Below are 24736 nucleotides of genomic sequence, written 5' to 3' on the forward strand. Positions count from 1 at the left end.
TACAAAATCATTTCCAACATACCACTACTGTACAGCGGTACTTTCAGTCATTATTTTTAAAGGCACACAACATGTACCTAGAATGACAGCAAGGCATGCCTAAGGAGCAGTTGGCAAGTTTCTGAATACTTTGCTACAAATCTGTCTTGCACTTACCTCTGGTAACTGTTACTAGAACACCACAAAATAAAGGTGACAGCTACTTGACATCTGAAGGGGGCCTACAAGGATGCCAGAGAGGGCTTTTTCATCAGAGTGTAGCGCTAAGACAAGGGGTAATGGGTTTAAACTTAAACAAGGGAAGTTCAGGTTATATATAAGGAAGTTCTCTACTGTGAGGGTGGCGAGGCACTGGAACAGGTTGCCCAAAGAAGCGGTAAACGCTCTATCCCTGGCAGTGTTCGAAGCCAAGCTGGACAGAGCCTAGGCCCTGTCATGGCACAGGGGTTTGAACCAGATCATCTTAAGGTCCTTTCCACCCCAAACCATTCTATGATTCGATGATTGGACAGCTGCCCAGTAAAGAGCCTACTGTTGAACAAATGAGGCTGTAGACTGTTCCATTTCTCCTAGACTAGATGCCCCCGAATCATGCTCATTCACATTATGCCTCTCTTCCAGTGTGAAGAACCATGTAAAAAAGGACCATGCACCAGTAACACTGACTTTAATCAGACCAGCTTGGACTCTTATCTAGATGTACAGGACTGACGTAACTGCTCACTAGCCCACATGGAGCTTAGGTATAAGCAGCACCTGAAGAAGCCCAGTTCTGTCATTTAGTTTTCCATGCATCTGACAAATGGCAACTCAAATAGGTTGTGTTTTTCCCTTTGAATCTCATGTCATGGTGACAAAGGAAGCCCAGGAAAACATCCGGAAGATCATTTTCTTGATGACTTGTGATGAACGCTTCAGCACATCACGCTCATTCAGTGAAGAGGAGGAAATGAGGAGGATGCAGGAGCTACAGGGCAGCTACCTGCATCCTGGTCCCTGGAAGATTATGGAACAAATCCTTCTCAAGGACTTGTAATAGTCACCACTATCATCTTTGCCCAATCTGGTTGCCTTCTGTGTTGATCCCTGTGGACGAGGGGAAAGCAGTGGATGTTCACCCTGACTTGCAGCAAAAACACATTTATGGAGTGGACGGATAACGTACAATGTAGACGAAAAATAGGGTGGACTGCTGTCCTCAGGCTCTAGTAGTCATCAACTTGAAATCTAGGAGGTGGCCAGCTGCAAGTGGAGTACCTCAAGGGCTGGTACCAGAGACTACTGCTTTCTACCTTACCCACCTGGGTGGCGGGATAGAGCACAATTAAGTCTGCAAATGACACCAAACTGGATGGTGGTGGAAGACAGGAGTGGGGCAACCCAAAACATGGAAGGAGAGGGCTCCGAATCAATTTTATCTTGATAGGCTGGATTGATAAGCTGATGGAAAGTTTAAGTCCATCAGTCCCGCACCTGAGAAATAGGAACCTGGGGCTAACAGTGAATACAATGAATATGAGTCAGCAGCGTGCCCCTTGCAGTTTATAAAGGCCAATTCTATACCAGGCTGCATCGCAGAAGCATTGCCAGCAGGTTAAAGGATGTAGTATTTTCCTTGTATTCATCACCTGTAAGCTGCATCTAAAGTAACAAACCCTGTTTTGGGCTCATGAGTACAAAACCAGACACTGACAAACCTGCAACAAGTCCAGCTGAGAACCGTCAAGACTAGAAGGCTGCAGCTCATGACATGGCTCAAGGGAGGCTGAGCTGAGTTTGCTCATCTTGGAAATTAAGGCTGCAGGATCTGCAGTCTTCAACTACTTAATGGATGGTTACAGAAAGTATGAAGCCAGACTCCTCAAGAGGCAACAGGTAAGCTGCAGCAAGTGAATCTCTGATAGTATGTTAGGCAAAGTTTGCATTGAAGGTGTTATAAAACCAGAATAGAAAGCCAAGAGAGGTTGTTTGCCCATCCCTAGAAATACTCAAAACTTAACTGGACACAGCCTAGAAAAACTTGACCTATTTTCAAAGTCAGCCCTGCTCTGGTCAGGAGGCTGACCCAGATAACTTCCTAAAGTCCCCTCAACCTAAATTACTCTATGATTCTAAAAAACTGAAAAGATCAATGCAAGCTTCGCAGCGTGGCTAACACAGCACACAGACGTGTTTGTTATCTTATGCTGTGTGACTATATTCCAATCCCTTATGATAATTTCCACAATATCATCAATTTTGCCTGAAGTCCTCATGATCAAATAGTCCAGGCTGCACAAGCAGTCAGCTACAGATGATCTGTCAAAAGCACAAATACTACAATTAATGGTACTCAAGTTCAGGAATGACATTTACCTCTATGAAAATAAAGCTGCCCAATTCCCCACCCTGGTTCTTTAAAAAAAGCTTGAAACCATGTGGTTTGGGTAAGACACAACTCAAGTCCTGGCCATTTTTAGTACATCACAACAGCCCGGGTTATTTCTTTGACCTTTTGTGTCAGGCACATGAAGAGAAATAACATGAACAGTGGCTTAGTATCCTTTCCAGAGCGTGACATTATGACACATACCTTTCTGGATACACAAGCTAATGTTTTGTGTATACTGAGATTTTTGTCCCCAAAGCATGAAAGACTCTTCCTACAGCTGTAGCAGACCTCTAAGAAAATTATTTCCTTATCGTAAACTTTAGCTTGCTTCTTTGCATACGTTTTAATAAAAATTCAAACCCCTAGATTCTGTAGACAATACCACAGCTGTAGCTTTAGGCTTTTCAACCACTAACTACATATCTACAGGTTTTTCCAAAAGTTAACATTTATTCATAAGTTCATACTATCAGCAACCCTTTTATAGGAATTATGTTCTTAAAAAATAAGCTTAAACAATAAGATGTAAAGCTAATAATGGTCTTCAGTTTATGAACACCTTACCCGAAAACAGATGAGACATCCACAGCTAGAAAAAGCATGGCAACCTCCTTTTGACAGTGTAACAAAGAGCCTCTCCATGTGATAATATGAAAAACAGCTACTATGTGGCTATTCGCACATTTCTTTGTTGTTTACTTTTTTTCTATGCTTGTTACAAGCAGTATGACCATTGCATCATATAGCTGTTTGTTTCTGTCTTCTTGTAACTAGTGCTACTGTTAACACTCTCCACACCTACTTGAGAAACAGGAACAGTCAATGCAGGTTTACCAAAAGATCTCTTTTCCAGTTGATGGCAATTACATATAACAATGACTTCATCGTGACACATAATGTAGGAATGGTTAAGAGAATATGCTCAGTGGCTAACACGATATGCTAACCATATCTTCCCTGTTGTGTCATGGATTCTAGGAGTCAGGAAAGAATACAGAACACTGGGATTCTTCAAGAAATCTTGTACTAATCTACTTCTGGAACGATTAAACATCTGTGACAGATAGTCTACCCACTCCATATAGGGAAACATTTATGTAGTACCATCAGTTAAAGCTTGAAGGAAAGTAACATCTGTTTAAATCAGTTTACCAAAACTAAGCATACATTTATAAGGAAAAAAAGAAAAAAATGTAACTGGAGGCAAAAAGAGGGTATGTCTAGCTATAGCATAGACTCCTTCATAAATAAGTAAACAAATAATACTCTTATGTTTGCTAGGGTGCCCATTCAGCCACATACTTAACCACAGATTGCTTTTGCTTTTAACAACATATAGTCTTTAAGGAGCAGGAATTAGAAGTCTGTGCCAAATCTGCACTCAAAACTCCCAAGACCCTACATCTTCTGCTCTCCACCTTAGTTCTTTTTCTTTTCCACATCTGCCTCTTTCCAGGTGGCAGGCACAAATAAAAGAAACCGATCAAGTTCATTTACCTGAGCTGACCTCTTTTTTTTTTTGGATGGATTAATTCTGCCAGATAAATAAACTCCCAAATATCAGAGAACAAGAGAAGGGACACAGAACAGTCAAGACAGAACACTCTTGTTTTTGTCAATATTTCTTTAAATCCCAGTCCAGCTCCTAGTAAGACTGGACACTAATTACAACACTCCTAGAACTGCAAAAGAATGGAAACACAATAGGGAGCGAGTGGAGAGGGGGACAAGACAGCCCAGTGGCTGGCTTCAGACAGTCACATACACAAAGCCAGCACCCACTGGAGTCATTAAGGCCCAGATGCCCCACTAATAGGAACAAACCCAAACACAAAGGTAGCACATGAAATGTATTTACCTATTTAAACACAGGCAGCTGGTCAAGCTAGAATGGGGAAGGTAACTGCTAATTCCTTGTACTACAAGGAAGGAATGGAGTAAAAAAACCCAAGCCCACGGGCAGGTTTTTGCTTTGTGAACCTCTGTCTGTGCTGCTGGTTAACAGTGGTAAGTATAAAAAAATCAAAGAAAAATAATCTATTTATAGAACAAGTCAGTAGTCTGAGACATTTAGAAAAAAGTAAAAACAAGTCCTTCTTTAAAAATGGATTTACTAAAACAACTGTCACCCGGGATGACCCCAAGCCCTCTGGTCCTCTGGCAAAGCCAGGGGCAACTTCAAACAAGAATGGTTGCTGATTGTACACTGGTACACATCCAGCAAAGCCAGCACGGAGGGGGATTTGCGCTGGGAACAGTATCTGCAGACTGCTTGCTGGTATAGCTTGAGGCCATGCCCGTAGCCTGGTGATACTGGAAATAGTTGCGAGTGTAACTTTTCACAGAAGCACGTATCAGTGTAACCTCTGAGGTAAGTGGGCTGTCTTCTTTCCTTCCCATCCCTGGGTACAGATCACAGAAGCTGGTGCCCTGGGTGCTGTACCTCCTTGCCAGCTCCATCCTGCTTGAGAGAACTTTAATGTGCAGGAGTGCAGAACTCTAAGCCAAGCCTAGAACAGGAGAGAGCACCCCTGTGGACAGGGAAGCACTCTGCTTTTCCCAAGCTCTGGTCTAGCTAGACATTATCCATACTTTCTGGCCCTCCTCAGGACGCGAAGATCAACTGCTCTCCACTAAGGAAAATGTTTTGCCTAGCGGAATAGAGTTGGGTTTCTTTTTTTGGTAAACAGAACCTTTGCTGATTTCTGAGATCATAAGCTCCTCTGCCCTTTAGCTACAAAAGAGAAATTAAAAGAAATTCATCCACTTGCTCCCATCCTTATAGTGTAGTGTTTGCTGCCTGGATATGGAGGCAACACAACGCTCCCAAGACATTGCCCTACTCACTGGGTTGGCATGGACAGGCAAAAGATAACTTCCAGAGTTACCTCCTTAGGGTAATCTGATACACCTAAAAGCTCCAGCCTATGCCCACCAATTCCAGGTCAGCTCCACTGCCAACATATACTTCAAAGACCCTGAAGTGTCTAATCTAACAGCCCCGGGTTTGCTCAGTCTCTAAGAGCAACAGCCACACTTAAAGATGGAAATACTCAAGTCAAAAGAACACTGGCTGGAGCTCCTAATCAGGCGGTGTCTGCATAGATGAGTCAGTACCACTGTGCCTTGATGCCCCCACTGTATGAAGGGAGCCAGATGTAAGGAAGGGACCAACTCTGCTGCAGGTCTGTACATCCTTGGAAGTGAAGCTCAGTGGCTACATTAGCTTCAAACCCTCTCTTTCTCTAGGGTTTCAGTGGTCCATTTCCCAACAAGTTCCAGACATCAAGTAGTTGCTAACTTGTCTCCTTAAGATCTTCCATTGGTAGTTTGTAGCTCAACAAGAAAGGAGGCGGTGCATGAGCAGGGCTACTTGGTCCCTGCATTGGCTTCTTTGCACAGTTTATACAGATGTAATCCTCATTCTCAGCCATTTCTGGAGACACGCCAACACAAACTTGATGAAACCACTCATCACAGCCACCATCACACTGCACCCAGTCCACCTGCAAGAGATCAGATCAGCAAAACATTGTACATTACAAGGAGAGACAGAGAGGCATAGTGCTTATGAAGAAAATACCTTCTATTAAATCCACCTGATATACCTAGAATACAAAAGCTTTCAGGCACAAATTAATGCCCTAAACATTTTGTTTTAACCAGCTGTGTCAACTTAATAAAAAAAAAACAAAACACTCTTACAACAAACCTTGCCCATCTTGCATCCTTGCACCAGAGCAACAGAAACACAAACTGCTTCTACCGAGCAGAACGATGCCCAGAAGAATAATGGTGGCAACCTATCTAACATGAAGAAAGATTATAAGATTTTACTTTAGTTTGTAGGGAAACTACCCCTGAACAAGCTACCCCTGGACACTAACAACTGCAACTTCAGTCATTAGATTCCTTACCTGACATTTTTAACTCGTATGGCATATACCTGCTGAGTGTAAATATATGTTCAACCTTACAACGTTCCATTAAAAACTTTGTTTATACAACCAGGAATGTTCCATAAATGAAACTAAGTAAGTTTGATTAATTTAGTATGACCCTCTTTATAATATGAACTTAAAGGTACTCTCCTCCCTCTTGCAACCTCAGTTTCTGTAAACATGTACTAACATAAGCCACTTCTCATCTGTGAAGTAAAGTAAACGGTGGTAAAGACTGTAATCATCTCTTGAGATATTGAGTGTAAATCTCTAAACTTGGTCTAAGACTTCAGAACTAGTCCTTTAATTGGTCTTTTTCAGTGTTGAAATGAATATGTTTCAATTTTGCAAAATAAGTTCTTGGTATCTGTAGTTGTTCCTACTCTCTCTTGAGCAAGCCAGTGCAGTGTATGAGAGAGAGGCAGATCAAGTTTCTTTTGTAACAATCCAATCAGGTCTAAAATCACTGACTATCTATCTACAACAAGAAAAGTAAAGCACTGCAGTTTGTAGATCCCTCAGCCTGCAGCATCACTGTTCACAGATTGTATGCAAGAAATACAGAAATGTTAAGTTATGAACATTGCACATCCCATTTGTGCTCAGAAACACACTGAAGTGGGGAATACTTCTAGCTGTGCTAGAATTAATTCTCTGAATCATCCAATGCATGTTGCTCACCGCCATCAAAAAATTATACAGCTGGAAGAGGATACATGGAATTGCCTATGACAGAACTAAGGGAAACTCACTTTGTCCTTGCAGGGCCTCTGGCAGTTCTGTGCAGCACATACAGCGTTCTCATCATCCGACTCTTCTGCTCCTGACCAGTCGTACTTAGAAGGAATATCTAGAACCTTCTTCTCTCTTTTTTTTTCTGTGCTCTCCTTTGCTAGTTCCATCTTTGGGACAACTGCCTTCTCTCGCTTCTTCTTCCGCTCCTCTTCCTTTGCTATTTTTTTTGCCAGCTTGTTCAGCTCCTTTGTCTTATCCATGGTGAGTTTTAGCTTCTTCTTCTTGGGTTTTTCCAGCTTTTTCAGCTCTTTGGATTTTTGCTTCATATCTCCAAAGAACTGCTCTGCTCTCTCCAACTTTCGTTTCCGCTTCCTCTCAGAAGAGTCTCTCCCTCTCACTTTCAGTGGTTTCTCATCCATGCTGTCATCCTTCACAGAAAGAGTGAAAAGAGTTTGACTTTATTTCAAATGCAAATTGCCATATACTGCAAACCTATGGTTGAGAGATGCATTTACCTCCACCATTATGCCAACATGGTACGAAGAAACCTGTTCAACAAATTTATTCTACAAAAAAAGGAGCTCAACTTTATTTTCACCATTATTAGCAAAAAAAGAAATGGCCTAAGTGCTATCAACTGTGTTAAAATACAGTGAATTAAAAATGTCCAGTGAAAAAAGTAAATCATCAGCAACGGTAAGGAGGCAGAATAAGCAATAATTACAACTCTCTTCTTGCATTGCTTTTTAATTAAACTTGAGAAGACTCATCATTTGTTAGATGCTTCTGCTTATTTTTCATCCTAGGCCAGTCTTGCCTGTAATTATTTTTTGAGAGAAAGCAATTGCTATTCTGGAGATTAAGAAAGAGCAATTGGTGAATTCTTAAATGCATCATCAACTCAAGCAAGGGAAAAAAGTAACATCCATTATTTGAATGGCTTCCAAACTGGCACATATTGTAAATATCCTGGCATCATTAACAACTCTTAAATAGCAGATTCAGATCAGAAGTGATGCTTAAAATTAGCAAATTCTGTCACTGCAGGTAGCATCCACAGTGACAAATCCTATTTATAGCTGAAAGACTCACATGTATAGCTCCTTTATTCAAACAGGACTGACTCAGTTAATTCAGCTATATACTTCAACAGTTACTTACAGATTAAGGGCATACTATAATGCAGTAAAGAGACTCTGTCTACTGTACATTACTTAACATAGCTACTCCACCCAAAAACAAAGACTCTGAAGATTATTTTACAAAGTGTACTTATTTTGCGTGTTAATAGACACAGAAAGGTATTAAATTCAAAATTAGCAGTTCTGGTCATACAAGTATTCCTAAGGTTAACCTGAAAATGTTAACACACACCCTCTTACCTCCCTTCCCTGAAAAAAAAGCTGCGCTTAACTATCAATATAACAGTCTGGCATACTATTTATGAACTGCTATTTGCTGACATTCAGACTGTTCTTCAATCTATTCCATGCCAAAGCCATTACATGAAAAGAACATTAAGCCTATGAAGTACGTAGGTCAAAACATGGTTAAGCAGTACTTCTTTGGAGGCAGGGTCTGCTTTATGCTACTGTCCTAACTGACAGCAGTTTGACAACACTTTGACTTATCCACTATATATATATACACACCACTCAGAAAATGAGACAACCAATTAATATGCTCATCTAACCTCACTGTTTACAGCATGTAGCCTTCCATCTTATATTACTCTACACTACAAGCAGTCAAGAAAGAACCATCTTCAGTATTATCTGTGCAGTTCAGTAACCCAAAAAGCAATCACATGCTCCATAAAACACATGGTCAAACTGACCCCTAACCTCAGCTGACAGATGATAAAGATGGGTTCCAGTAGAGCTGGTCAACACAAGAGCTTACCTTCTCTTCCAGCACATATCCTTTATCCACTGCATGAATGAGGCTAAGTGATTTTGACTAGACCTCAGCAGATAAACCTGCCTCATTCACTGCCAGCAATGTGATGAGTGCATCTTCACAGTATATTAAAAAACACTGCTATGACTGTGTTTTTCCAAGGATAGGAATCTTATTCTCTTCATTCCCAAACCACGTTTTATGAAAGTGTTCTTTCCCCATTAACAAAGTTCAGCAACACACAAGTATCAAGTTATACAATTTAACCATAGGCTTTCCATCTTCCTAAATATTTCTTGCAATTCTTTTGCAGAGAGGTTCCAAGCATAATCAAGAACAGCTTTTCCTTCCCTAACCTCATATTCTCTAAAATAAGGTTTGCATATGTAACTGCCTGAAAAAAAAATGTTACAAATATAGTGAATTGTGAAGAACAATGCTATGGCTTGGGTGATCAAGAACTGAATTTTTTGGTCTCCTATTCTGTTATTTTCTGGAATCCAGCACTCCCTGGTTGAAATCCAAACATGTTGAGTGAGCATTCAACTACCCAAGATTATAAATAAAACAAAACAACATGTTTTTTCCCCCAGTATCAGAATATTACTTCAAGTTCCATACCTCCATAACATGAAGGAACCTGTCCTCAGAAGGTGGATGAGTAGCCTGTAAAATCCGCCAGATGTGCTGAGTCTCATCCAGTGACACCTCCAGCAGATCTCCTACCATCATTAGATCTTCCAGCTGAGCTTTTGCTCCAGGTGACAGCTCCAATACAGGTGGCTCCAAACTGCGAGGTACCAGTGGACTCTTCCGAGGCTGCTTCCTTGGAGTGCTAGAACCTTTCAGACAGGAGAAAAGTCATCAAGTTAGGTAAGGATAAAAGGAAGAGATCAAAACAGCACAAAAAAAAAAAAAAAAAAAAAAATCACATACTTTTTACAACAACAATCCAAGGAGGCAGCCAATCCCAAGCAAAAACACTGACCCAAGTTTATATATCAGGAAACTCACCTTTCCATAGACAACATATCCTCTACAGCTCCTTACTGAACACCCATCTCAGCTCCCTGCTCTATTTTAACTCAATGCATACAAAAGCAAATACCTTGAGAGCAGCTTTTAGAAGCAGATGAATATGCGTGTTCGGCACAGAATGAGGGAGCAGTCCACATGTGTGTCACCACTTCCTCTGATTTAATGGGGATTTCCTCATCACAAAACAAATTCGGCTCCAAGCTGCTAGAAGATTTAACACTGGCGTTGTCCTGAAAAAGAACCACAGAAAACATGCAACATCTGCATCCAGAAAACAGCTGCTTCAATGCAAATTCTGCTAAGACTGACCAGTCTACTGTTTCTAAATACTACTTTGAAGCACCCCACCAGACACCAAGACCATGTGAAAAATGTAGAAGTTACACCCCTCTACTCAATTAGTGAATGAAAACAGCAACTATGGAGATAGGTCAGTAGATTTATAGTTTGTGTTTGGGATTTCTGTGGCATCCTTGAACCATTTTAAGATAGGACTGAACACTGAAAGGAAGAGGGCTGTAATACTTGAGACTGTTGTATTTCAACGAACAGAATAATGACAGCACTGGCTTATGTTCAGCTCAATACATTGTGAAAGATGCTCAAAGGATTGTATAGGACTGATGCTTCACTTAGATCACAACCTAAATTGGGATGCATGCCTTCAGGTGCAGGTGGATCTATTAAGAGAAGATTCCTTATCTCTTAGCAGTGGGAGAAGCTTTGCTTGACATCACATTAGGCAAAAGAATTAGGTTAATCTCCTCAACCAGCTGTGCATTTCCACAGCACTTTCAAAAACTTAGCTACCCCATCATATTCGTGATGAACCTGGCCAACAGATTAAATATACTTAGCATGGTGCCTACGACTGAAATCTTTCAGGAAACAATAAAATCCAAGAATCTGTCTTAGAAGAATAGAAAGGCTGTAGAGCAGTATTGACAATATTTACCTGAATATTATCTCTGTGGGTCCCAAAATGGCCAACTCAGGAAATTGTACCACCCAGACACTGCCATTTCACGACATAAAAAGGGAATTTAAGAATGGTAATCTCTCTCTGGCTTTCAGTTATATGTTTAAAAGGAAGTGAAGTGCAAACTAATGATTTCAGTGCAGAACTACAAGTGGGAAATTCAGATTTAAATTGCCCAGATGAAAAGGTAGAAGAAATGTATTCAGAAAGGGGAAGATATTTCTCCCTACATAGTAGAAGTTATATCTCATATAATATCTTGACCTGGATATTGTATTACACTACATTAAAGACTGTTCAAGGACAATAGGGAAAATTAATAAAAGATATCACCACTTGGTGGCCTATAGGCAACACAGGTGCAACGGAATGAGAACAAACACATGAAACAAAAATTAAAGCAATTAAAGGTGAAGAAACTTTGCAGTAAATCTGACTAGTGAATCAGTCTGCTTGGAACAAAATTAACCAAGTCTAACTATTGCACTCAAAGTATTTGCTGACAAGAATCATGTTTTAATTAGAGGCAGCACAATGTAATCAAACAGGTCTTTTCACATATGTTTTTGTAACCACTTGAACTTGAGATGTCAGAGACCACGGTTTTGAAAACATAGTCCATGGATTCTTAGTTATCCAAGGATTACTTCTACCGGGTCCACAAAAAGTAATTAAGAGCTAATTCATACATGATGCAACATGATCTATATACTTTTTTTTTTAAAACACATTACTCCACTGGAAAACATTCATAGATCATAAAACAGAAAAATAAAATTAAAAAAAAAAAAAACAACCTGAAAGCCAACAGTATAAAAATAATTAAAACTCTGAGCAACTTTGCTTTTCCTAGTTTAGATGGGAAGAATCTAGTTGCTTGAAAGAGTCTTCTATTCCAATCACGTTAATTGACTTAAAAGGCATTTCTGGCCTCCATCAGCTTTCCTTTGACAGATTTCTATTTTTAGGTTTTCCACTCACATACAGTGATGGACATCCACACCAAAAGGGTTAAGTAACAGGTTTTGAAATCATGACAACAGAATCATTAAACAAACAAAATTATAACCCCGCAAAACCCTCAGATCCTGACAACCATATGCCATCTTTCTTGACATATGCTTTATCACAGCCTCAGAAAATGCCACATTTTTCAGAAATGCCTTATTATGATTCCTCATGCAAAGAAGTCTGGATATTAATTTTTATATATAAAAATAAATTAAAAGCTGTAGCACCCAACCACAATGTATTTGGGTTGCCATTTCACATGGGACTTAAGACAACTATGTGCATTTGGGTAAAGCTGCTTAGAATCAAAATACTAAATAGGAGACTGAGGCAAATCATATATGGAAAATTTGCTGTCCCTTTATGAACCATAAAACCTGCCTTAGAAGAATTTACATGACCACACTGTCTTTTACGTTTGCAACTTTTAAGGTAGATATGACACTATTGCCAAAACCAAAACACTGCACAACAATGCACAGTGGCATTGCTCTTGTGTCTGCATATACCTAAAGGACATTTCAGAAGCTCTGAAGTGAAATACACCACATTGAAAACACTTGGCTACCTCTACAATTGCCTTTTCTCATGACGGTTCTTCTCTACTTAAAGTACTTTAAAAATTTAACTGCAGTTACAATTTCTGAACTGAATCCAGACACTGGGTTCACAACATGATTCGGGCACTTTGTCCTCAATATTTCCACACATCCAGAATTGAAGATAGGTACCTCCTTTATATGAGGGTTGAATGGAGAGGTATGAAAATGCAAAAGAAGCTCTGGCATTAGCAAATTTCTTATAGGGCATGCAATATTCAAAGACCAATTTTTTGCTGTAGTGAAAGCTGTTGAAGAGTTCTCCATATAGACACTTACACACGTTATCTCTGAATGGAGCATAAAGACTTTGTTCATCCTCTATGGCATTATAAATACAAATCCCTTGAGAAGTGTATCTTTTTTTTTCTTAGTACTAAAAACCACCTTCTGAAACTCTTAACAGGAAATTTGAAAATTTTAAATGAAAACACTACAAAACTTTCCAATAGTCCAGAACTGAGACATTAAGATAAAATCAAGAACTACTTCTTCTGTAATGTAAGACATGGCAGAATGCACAGTGATAGCTTAAGATACAAAAAGTATTCTGAAATAAAATGAATGAATAAAAAAGAGGCTTTCGGAATTCTTTCCATACACACAAGCCACATTAAATTACTTACCTTTATGTCATAGCCATATGTCTCCCTGATGTCTTCATCAGAGTCTGTCTCTTCATCATCATAATCCAAAGTCTGCCGTGGAGATGAGGACACACTCCCTATCACTCTGTTAAAGGCTGATTGCTGGAAACTAGTCAAGTGTCCCTAAAAAGTAAAATGGAATATGGGAATGAAGCAATAAAATTTCCAGAAAAATCTCTAAAAATGCTAAGCAGTTACTCACAAAGAAACCAGTGTTTCTTTTGGCCTGAGGGTAACTGCTTGGACAGTCACAGAAAAACCTAGTTACAGCAAGGTGTGAGGATACAGAAATACTCATGGAAAATGTTCTATTTTATTTCCATGTTTTTGAATAATACCAGAAAGCTCTAGATACTGCTGTTCAGTGCTACCAAATTATAGCCTGTGTACCTCTTCACTGCAGCATCATCTGACCTTAATCTCAAGATAAAGAGGTCAGCGGTAGAAGTACCAGTGTTTGACTTTGGTCCTCACTGATACTTACTAGCAAGACATTAAATGCCCTAAAATAATAATCCATGAAAAATCATAAATATTGACACCTCTGATTCTGTCAAGAGGGAAATGGAATTTAGGCACCAAAATAAGGCTTTACGCACCTTCAGATCCTTAACCAGCTGTTATATCTGAATCCATGTTTCTTACAAGCAGTTTCAGCAGTTGCTATTGACAATGAATACAAAGCAACAGACCTGTTTCTGAAGCAGAAAGCAACTGACTGAAGCCAGCCATGGCTTGAGACTGAGGAGCACTGAACTAAGTAATTTTGTTGTCTCTTTCTCAACTTTTAATTGACCTTCCATCTATCCCAAGCATCTCCAAGAAACATCAGGCATTTTGGCACACTGAAGAAGGATAAGTACAGTAAAGAACAAAATATCCTCATCCCTACCTGCAGGTCTGGGTTAGCTGCTGCTTTCTGTAGCTCTGCACTGATTATCTTCTCTGTTTTCTCCCGTGCTGCCTGTTCCACCATTCGCTGGCTGAGCACAGAAAGCTTAGCCAAAGCAGAGGACAACTCGTCAGTGGCCAAAGCCTGCCGTGCTCGATCCTGCCAACTCATGGCACGTTCTGTCAAGCACTGCAATGCTTCCCCTTCCGGGAGCCGTACAGGCAGCTTCTGCAGGGACACCAGCAAAGACAGTATTGTCTCAAGCCGTGGCCTTCGAGAACGCATGCAGAGTGGACAGAGAAACTTAACTTCTTTAGCCTGCCAGCTAGAGCCCTTCTTCTGAGAACTTGTTTTGGGAAGGGGCACACAGCCACTGTGAAACCAGTCTTTGCACAGCTCACACTGCAGCATGAATCCACTAGCTGTTTTGCGGCAGACACAGAACTTGACTTCTTCAATTCGATCCACCATAGTCATCTTGGCCAGGTTAGCTGCCCTGAGAGCATGCATGGCTTCAATCTCCTTCTGCTCCCGCTCCTTGAATATAGCCACCTAACCAGCAAAGCAAAGACAAAAAAAGTTCACAACCCTCACAGGTAATAAAGGTTACATATTATTGGCAGCATGGGGGAAAAAAAAAAAAAACACACACACAAAAAAAAAATATCGAGAGAGATTCCTGGTTAAATGAGCCCAAAATCTAGGAATTGTGTGATCTAATGAAAACATTAGCTAAAATACCTCCTCCTCAGTTACTCATTACTCCAAGTCCTTCTGCTGACACAATGCAGGTGAGCATTGTTTCAATGTTGATTCAGCACCAGGAGCACCTGAGTGACCACGTATCTCCTGAAGCAATTTGAATATCCTCAACCTTTCCATTCAAGTAACTATAACAAAGCATACTAAGATGTTATGGTTTAAAACCAGCCAGTAACTCAGCGCCACGCAGCCATTTGCTCACCAGAACGTGAGCCCAGGCCTCAAAGCCAATCAACACTAAGACACCAAATATTGGCTGCAAGCAAGGTGTGCCATACAGAAAGTGTGAGACCAAGGGCAACAACTCTGACAGCAAATAAATCAACACTGTGATGAGTGACTATTAATCCAAAACAATGAGTGTTTATAACAAATTTTACACTCTGGTCAGATCTGTTATATCAACCCTTCTGACCCCACAGCTGGGCTTAAACCACAACATAAGTTAAAATAGACTACATATAAATCACATTAATGAGCCTCCCTATATTTTCTTTGTTCCTGGAGAAAGGACAGCAAATTCTTCTGATAAACTGCATCAATACCCTCCCGACAAGGAGGAATCAAATATAACATCCCCCTCCAGCCTAGTTTCTATGACCAAGCATTTACAAGCTGCCCTTGTAATCGACCTAACCAAATGTGTTTTGGTACTGTTCAAGGTAAAGCAGCACCTCATTCCACATTATTCTGATGGGGTTTCAATAAATGTTAGTAATATTAGATGAGCAGCCACAGTTATTAACCCAAACATTTTAAGTCTTACACATAACCAAATATGTATTAAATACCAGCACTTATACTCTGAACGGTGCTTTCCTCTATCTTTACTGCAATTAAAGAATACAGTTCAACTTGTGTCAAACATCATATCAGATACTTCTTTAAGTGAGATTCATTTATCAGTTCCTCCGTATGACATCTACACAGATCAGAGACAAGTTAAACCCACATATCAGAAGACACTATCTTTCATTATTCCTCACCACAGCCGCAGTGTCCCTGGCCTCCTCCAGCCCATCCTCCAGTTCACTTAGGGATTCCAAGTCAAGATCTTTCTCCTTTTCCTTCTCCATCAACTCCTTTGCCCTCTTCCGCCTATTTTTACTGCTCCCATAAACACCAATATCAGTCCGAGGGCTCAGAACCTGTAAGCATGAAGAAAACTTACACTGTCAAAGCCAAGGATGCCAAGAACAAAAAGTTCTCATCTATAATGTTACGATGTCAGGGACATGTGAGAACATCTGATAAAGAAATAACAACAATGTCAGAGGGCAAAAAATATTCAGCAATCTAACACCTTTGATACCTGTCAGTGCTACGAAGAAGATATAAGTATTTCATACATCTGGACAGTGATGTGGCAGGTCAACTCGAAAGCACTGGAATTACAAAATCTTTTCAGATTAAGCTACCACACACATAGCTAACTGAAATACTGTATGCAATTAGGTATCAGTAGTTTACACATTCACTTCAAGCACCTTCCTCAACTGCAAGTCTTAAAGATCTGCCATGATTTCATATATACTAATCTGGTGGCTGAAAAGAAATTTTAAAAAGTGCTATACTCCTTTTAATATCAAAATATGAGAGGCTGCAAAGCACTTTTATGGATAAGAATTACATTTTAAGTCACCTTAATTAGCTGGAAAGCATAATTAAATATAAAATCCAGCAAACTGAACTCAGTAGAGGAAATGCGCAAATTGATACAAGTGAGACAACAGTCAAATGCAAAACCAGAATATATTAAGTAACCAGTTAGGCAGAAAAATAAATACAAAGAAAGAAATTTGGACCTAGAGTTCATAAACTGAACAGAAATCAGTGTGATGTAACAGTAGGGGCAGATCCCATTGGAAAACATTAAACAGCAGTATCCCCTTGGAGACAAGATGTAATTATTGTACTTCACATGGCACTAGGGAAACCATAGCAAGAGGATTCTGCCTGGTTTTGGACACCACACTGAAAGTGAAGACAAACTACAAAGAATAGCAACAAGATAAAAAGTATGAAAAATGCAGCCTACAAGAAAGCACTGAAAGAACTGGAACGGTTTTCTGTCTAAAAGGGAAGCCTGTCAAGTAGATACAATAAATACTCAAACACATGAATGATTTTTTTAAAAACAAAGACAGTAACTACATTCATTGAAGTTAAATAAGCAGCGGCTGGCTTAATTTTTCTTATAGTTAAACAGCTTATATCTAATCTATTTTCTTAGAATTTAAGCAGCCAAACAAGTTTAAACATTCATCAATTAAAGACAGCTTCTATGTCAATTTCAGGCTTATATTTCTACAATTACACAAGAAGATAAATTCTTTTTATTCCCTCCCAAAAAAGGAGAGTTTTAATCTGTTTCTTTAAAAGTAACAGCTGAGGTTGTCTACACATAAAACAAAACTAGCGAAACACAGACTTTTTGCCTTTTTCATTCTTTTCACCTGAGAACAGCTGAAATTTCTTACTATATCCTGGTCTCAACAGGAGCTGTAACCTACTCTAATTGAACAAGCTGTTCCCTCCAGACCACAGAGGGCCATCAAGACCAGTCTCTAAAGGCTGACACGTAAGTGTCTGTTGCTCACCTGTAACAGACTGTAGCTTGAGTTCTTCTTCAGGAAGGTCCTTCCTGTGCGCTCTCTCCAGGCACGAGCTGCAGCTACCTGTGACTCCAGCTGTGGCAGGGCATCAAGACGCACTGGTATTGGGCGGCCTTTGGCAGACAAGCTCTCCAGTTGCTCCAGGTAGGCATAATTGCTCACATTCTGGGGTAAAAGAAATTTTTCTAAGCCAGTGATTCCACCACTATATCAGTGGCCAGCTTAATTTCAAGACATACACTACGTTGTAACTGAGTAAAATAGAGTTCCATAGGAAAGTAATGGGAAGGAGGGCAATATTTCAATCTTACTGTTATTTAAAAAAACCTTCTCTCAGAGGTTTTATTTTTAGTCATTCTGACATGGCTAGCTGGCTTAGGGAGTAAGACAACATTCCATTACTATGTAGTTGTCTTAAATGCTGTCTGCTTAACAGCAAGCTACTATATCCAAGAGTTCTACAGGGGCTGATGTGAAATCAATTGGGATTCTCACTTCAGTTCCCAACAAATAACTGATGTAAAAACAGCAGGTGCAGTCCAGATATCAATGTCTAGAAATATCACAGAAACCATGTCCTTTTTGGATCAAGTTCTGTCAGTAGACCAGTAGACGAGGAGGCTACTTAACTAACAGTAGCATAACTTCGTCTATTCCAGATCGAAAATTTTGGTCATCAGTGCCATTAAATCTTACACACCATTTTGGGGAGAAAAATCAAAACTTCCCACAGCCAGCTCCAAAACCAAACACCTGCGACCATAACATCTGCTGCTGCAGCTAAGTGCTTACAGTGACAGCGTGCGAAAGAGTTTCAATACCAAAGACCATTTGGAAGTTACATTTTTATCATAATGAATTTGCCAGCTTTTACATCCCCCATGAAATGCATAAAAGGAAGGGAAACAGAAATTGGATAACCAATGGGGAAACAGCAGCACAAAAAGAAATTCAAGCACATGAGCTCTGCTAAGCACGTATTAACAGCTATAGCACGGCTTCCCTTAAGGTCACCTTTGTGGGTAGAGGAACTAGAATAAAGAATATGTCTAAATAAAAGGATGCAAGCAGAAGATTCCAGACCCTGCTGTAACCCCTACCTGAATGGCCTCCACTTTGGCTGTCCAGTCTCTAGCCCGCTGCAGGGCTTCTTTCAGTGCCAGCACATTGGGCAGGAAAGCAGGGATGTTCCTTGCTTCATTCACGATGCCCTCCAGAGCCATCATACTTTGGCGTGGTCTAGAGTAAGAAAAACTCAATTCCAGCCTTCTCTCAAAATGACAGATAACTACAGCCATAAATGTGACAGGCTGGTGATGCAACTTCATCACTACACTGCAGTGTAAGATACCATGGCTCTACTCTTGGAGGGCACTGCTAGTTACCAAAGAATAGGAAAGATGAGAAAAGCTGATGGACTCAAACTGTAACACTGAGGAAGCAGTACTGTGCAGCACACTCAGTGCTTTCTGTCAAGGGGGATGAACAGCAAAGGCAGCAGCAACAATCACAGCCTCCTGCAGCATGACAGGCAATCAATCTTTCTGCAACTCATCAATAACCTCAAATCCAACTCTGAGCAACCAAACTGCTGTTAGGTAAAAAGCCCGTACACTACAGCTTCAAAGCCCCTAGTTTTCACCACATTCCTCAAAAGAGGCTGAGAATCCCGGAAGTGTGTGACCTATAAGAAGAAAATTTGTAAAGGAACACTCACCTTGCCTGCAGGCAGACCTTGGCCTTCTCCTCCCACCTCTCTGAGACTGTAAGCAGCTCCTGCAGCTCAGCCATGGCTTTCTCTACAGCATGGTGTGGTGCCAAGCCCACACCTGAGTCAATCAGCTTCTTCATCACATCTAGGGTGACCCTCTGGGGGTCCAAGAGGGTGGATCTCACCTCATCCAGCCACCGTGCCTGCTGCAGTTCTTGCTTCAGCCTTGGCAGTTCAGGAAGTTCTACATAAAGGCCAGAGCCCATGTCTATCAACTCCTGCAGCTTGGAAGAGTCTGGAATCTCATCCATCATAGCTTCTTGAGCACGTTCATGAAACTCTTCCACATCATCAAGCAGATTCTGAAGTAACATATAGTACAAATCAATTAGGAAAAAAACGCCCACAGAATCAAAGGGGAAAGTTGACTGAGGGATCAGTCAGCTATGAATTCATATGTGATCATCACATAATCAGTCAGAGCTTCTATACACAATGCCAGCCCATTGTCACAAGCCATCAAGTCTGACACATTAAGTAACAGACCATCTAAACTCATTCAGTGGCCTAATGTCTCATTCACTGGGCATATGAGCTGCATCAAAGTCTGTACCTAAAATAGTACAACTGCAACTTACTGCAGCTCCCAACAAAACAGAACATTAAGCACTGCAAGGTCAACATTAATTTTAAAACAGTGGGGGAAAACATTCCTTTCAACCTGGTGTCAAAAGACATTACAGTAATGATGGTAATGCACAAAGAGCAAAACATGCTGAGGAGAAAAAACAAGCCAGAGTTGTAAAAGGACATGAATATCAAAAGATCATTAGAATAATGACAGTCAGTTTTGAAATTACTAAAGCAGGCCCACCAGTTTAACACATCACAGTTTACTGTACAGAGGAAAGAAATGGGAATGCAAAATCCTCTAATGAAAGGAGAGCGTTTCACAGAAATCCAACTGCACTGCTGCAGTTGTCCTTATCCTCATGTTTTGGCACTGCAATGAAAAAAATCAAAGATGGCAAACAGACAAGAAAGAATCTCTGCAGGAGATTCATTCGAGGACATTCAACCATTTTACTCAATTGATTCACTCCTGAGTCTTACAAAAAGATAGCTATTTCTGATAGCAAATTGATGGCACAATGAGGAGCAAAAACTGCATTGCCTAACCCTTAGCTTGCTGCCCTTTTTGTCTGATACTGCTTTTCATGACTGCCTGGAATCAGAAGGCATTTACAAAAAAGAACAAGATCCACATGATAAAGATCTTGATTTAGGGAACATATGCTGAATGCTTCATAGTGACAACAGTGAATTATTACAGTTTAATAATTATAATCCCTTTTGTGTTAGAAAATACTCATGATCCAACATGACAATTATTTTGCAATTTATTATGAAGGATAATTGCATTCAAATGCCATGCGGAAAGTTAGCAAGTGCTTATCATAAATGATCATTATCTAAATTCATTCAGGAACTATAAGTCTATAGTTTGTAACCAGTAAAATGGTAATATTTATTTTATTGGCTAGTGATTATGTTGAAGCTTCAAGAACACACACATGCACAGAGTACTTGACACAGATCCAGTTTCTTAAGGCTGAGGGCAGGGGGAAGAAAGAGTAGTTGGGAGAAAATATTTAGACAAAATACAAATAAAATTATTAAGTTTATTGTATGCCCACAGCTCTGTCATCTCCAAATTATGTCTTAATTAGAAGCAGGTTTTAAATACATTAGAAACATAAAACCTCCTTTGAGAACAATCTTATAGGTCTATTAACAATTGATGATAAAATTTCATGAATAAGTATTAGTAAATATTCCTGGTTTGCATGTGGAAAGAAGTGTACTAAATCATCCTACCATATGAGGATGATAATATACTTTCCACTCTATTAGCTCCTGGGAAACATAATAAAGAACATCTTTGAAGGATAAAGATCAGTGTCAACAGGCCTGAAAACTCTGCATCCTGGAGTCCTATACTTTTTGAAGGTACTGGTTTTCAGCAACAACATACCAATATCATAGAGACAAGAAAGTCCAAAATAAAGTTTATCCATGATACCAACACTGAACTACCATGGAAAAGCTAATACAGGATTCATGAATGAAGAAGGATGTAACTAATGCTAATAAACATGGAAAAGAGGTCTTCTCAAACAAGACTGATTTTCAAACTGTACATTTATTGATATAAAATGGTAGCTGCACACATGTTAATATTTAGAATTTTAGGCTCTCAATCTAGCACTATTAAATATTTTTCTTAAATCTGTATCAACAGAACATGTGCATTAATAAATGGTTAATGCATACATCTCAAGAGCCATTTCTCAAAGTGAAAAATCTTTAAGGATATTTCTTGAAGGAGTTTTCTAGAAGTTAGTTAGCAGGTGAAACACCATTTAACATTTCATCATCAGTGACACAAACAAATTAAGACTGCTGTTGAAAACACTTGCTATGATACAGACTGCCAGAGTGACAAACGATAATAGCAGCCAGAGGAATCAGTTTGATCTGGACTAGTCTAGGGCTAGATTCATTCAAAGACAGGTGCAAAGATATATAGGAAGGATAAGAAATGCAGGCCATGCATACAGATTAAGAGGACTATAACTTGGAAAGTAAGGCAGAGGAGTATTTACAGAACAATTGCCAATGTGGCACTGCTTTCCCTCTCCCATAAAGAAGCACACCAGTGTAATCTTCAGAAAAAAAAACCAACATATACTGAAAATTCCACAACTACAGACAGCATTAATGATGCTGGATTAAGAGTAACTGGTTCAGAGAGATAAAACTGGGCCACTTGTACAGCCACAAGCACAGAGGATGGATCTTTTATCTTGCTTTAGCTACAGCAAGACCACCCCATCTGACAAATGCCCATTGCAACAGGCACCTGGAAAAGCACATGCATAGTCATGTAGCATGCTCTGTTTGTTTGCCTAAAGCTGACCACCATGAGCAATACCCCACGCTGTCCTAGACTGCTACACAAGAGCTAAGGCATTCTTCCAGAATGGCATTGGATGCTAGATGGAATACCTTACAGAGAACCTCATAGATATCCATGCTCAGGCTACCAAATTGAGCCCCACATATTAAGCTGTTAAGGCTACACTAGCATAAATGTACAAATGTCATTGCTGCCCGCTTAAAAAGATATGCTTGCAAATGAGCATGAAATATATATTACCATTCCATTATGGATATTATGAGGGGCAACATGGCATCAGCAAAAAACATGACAACAGCAAGATTACCCAGTAAAGCAGGAAGACACTGAGCTAGATTTATCCAGAGTCTTTTACTTCCCGTCTTGAGGCTACAGACATTATTGCAAAGCAGCTACTTGCTTTATATTAGAAGCTGGAAATAAAACACCCCATTCAATCCATCTCTGCCAGTGCAGGACTGATCCTTAATGAAAAAGGCTTTCATCCTTTACAACAGGTGATATTATGTTTCAAACAAACAAAAAAAACCCATACCACAAAACCAGAAACAAATAGACAGCATGACATTACCTGAGAAGCAGATGCAAACTTACCTTTACTTGTCGAGCCTGGCTAATAACACAGGGCAAGCTAAATAACTGCTGTACGAATGCTTTAAGCTCCTCCATGGTTAGCTTGGTCCTTGTCCTTCCACTATCTTGGCTCTGTCGGCTGTATGAAAAGACGTAATTAGACAACACTAGGTGAGAGGAAAGATGATGATCCCCGAATTTACTCCCAGTGACAGAAAGCTATCAAGATTCCCAAGATGCTAAAAAAAAAAAAAATAATTGTATCACTTCAGAACTCAAAAAACCCCAAACTCCAAAAGAATCCCAAAATCTTGAAAACTAATTTTAATATACGACCTCTACACATCTTCAAGAGAATCCACCCTGCTCTTCCAAGGTGCGATTGTCTAGATGACTTTCAAATGGAGTTTGTTCTAAAGAGGCAAGAGAACATAGTCCCAAAAAGCCTTCTTTAAGTAGCTCAAGAGGTTGACTGCCATGGCAGGCACTGACAAGAAGTCTGAGGTATGTAACAGCAGCAAGCTCTGAAAAGAAGTCTTATTTTCTGTATCTTACTCTCTTGTAGCCAGTAAACTGCTGAAACTGGCCTTGCAACAGAAGAAGGCTATTAAGTAGGACACATTCTGCAAAGACATTTCCATTAAATATCACGAGGCAAGTATAACAAGCCCACTGAATGCAGTAAGACTTAAAAGTGACACGCTACACAAATTAAACACTTGGTATACGTATCACCGGCAGGCATAACAACTACACAAGCAAGCCAGATTTTAAACACTGAAGAGTTGTTGCCTGGTAATGAATCTACATTTTATTACTATAGGAACATAAAACAAAAAAAACTTTCAACCTACAGACTTAAATGTAGCTGTAGAAGTAACATTTCAGATTAATAATCAAACATAATTACACTCTATCAAAAACTTGGGGAGGGAAGAATACTGGGGACTTTGACTTGCTACAACAGTGAGAAGGAATGGTGGCTGCACTGGACCTGCCGGAAGGCACCCTCTCTGAAACATGGCAGTGTCATTCTGTCCCTAGTCCAACCACAGACTGCCACAGGAGATGGCACAGCACACTGCATGAGATGCTGCACAAAGAGATGCAACTAACCCTGCCTATGGAAACTCACAACTTTCAACAGCAGGGAGAGATAGAGGCTTGGAATATTGAACACATATTCACAGCTACACATTACCTATTTTTCAGGTTTATATATAATCAGATGTATAAAGGATAGATTTTCTTTTGCTACATTTGACCATGTTTATTGCTGCTTTAGTCTCTGCCAAACTGTTTTGTTTGAACACTCATTTTTAATTTGCCTTTTTAACAGCCTTATCCTTTGTGTAAATGTGATCCTTCTCTATGTATTAAACATGAACATAAACATAAAAGAAGCAGCTGAACATGACCTCTATATTTAAATTCCCTAACACTGTTCATCAAAAAGGCTTCAAAAATGTCTCAAACCTCAATTTTGTAACTATTTAGCATACAACAGCCCTGAAATACACATCTGAGTCCTTTTCTTTTTCTCCATGGAATTCTTTCAGCTTTACATCGGACACACCACTGAAAGCTGTCAAATCTTCCTACCCCTTGTGTTTCTTGGGATAGTGCTGGAAATCCAGCAAATAATTAACTGAAGGCAAGTCTTTTGAGAGAAGGCTGACACACTCCAACAGCAGCAGGAGGAGGAAGCAGTAACAGTCCAGGAACACCTGGGAGCTACCAAAATAATTAAACTTCACTAAGAAAAGGGCAATGCAACCTCTGCAGCACTGCTTTCCTCACCAAGACCACAGTTCTAAGCTACCTCTGTGGTAGTGGGCCCCTACAAGCAATAAAAGCCAAACAGGACAGCCTTCCTTCCCCTTCATATACAGCAAAAATGCATCTCTATTTTATAACAGAGCTTTTCAATTTCATCAGGTGTTATACTTCCATCTGTGGTGTAACTAATATTTCAGTATTCAT

General features: G+C 39.8%; 1 protein-coding gene across 2 annotated transcripts in view; it reads right to left on the bottom strand.

Annotated features, from left to right (window-relative positions):
- Positions 1–2801: 2801 nt before the first annotated feature.
- Positions 2802–24736, bottom strand: part of KDM5A (lysine demethylase 5A) — a 49834-nt gene continuing 27899 nt past the window's right edge. For both annotated transcript variants that reach the window (XM_062616577.1, XM_062616578.1), the window contains 11 exons: positions 22775–22892; positions 19207–19562; positions 18590–18728; positions 17475–17654; positions 15861–16022; positions 14113–14664; positions 13200–13343; positions 10055–10214; positions 9568–9788; positions 7065–7475; positions 2802–5877 (listed from right to left, as the gene is read on the bottom strand). In XM_062616577.1, the coding sequence (XP_062472561.1) occupies positions 5668–5877; positions 7065–7475; positions 9568–9788; positions 10055–10214; positions 13200–13343; positions 14113–14664; positions 15861–16022; positions 17475–17654; positions 18590–18728; positions 19207–19562; positions 22775–22892 (2653 nt within the window). In that variant the 3' untranslated portion in view covers positions 2802–5667. The remainder of the gene's footprint in view (positions 5878–7064; positions 7476–9567; positions 9789–10054; positions 10215–13199; positions 13344–14112; positions 14665–15860; positions 16023–17474; positions 17655–18589; positions 18729–19206; positions 19563–22774; positions 22893–24736) is intronic.

Source organism: Pezoporus occidentalis, unplaced genomic scaffold, assembly GCF_034315485.1.
Source record: "Pezoporus occidentalis ecotype Australia unplaced genomic scaffold, CSIRO_AGI_Poc_V1 ctg19, whole genome shotgun sequence".
Classification (NCBI taxonomy): domain Eukaryota; kingdom Metazoa; phylum Chordata; class Aves; order Psittaciformes; family Psittacidae; genus Pezoporus; species Pezoporus occidentalis.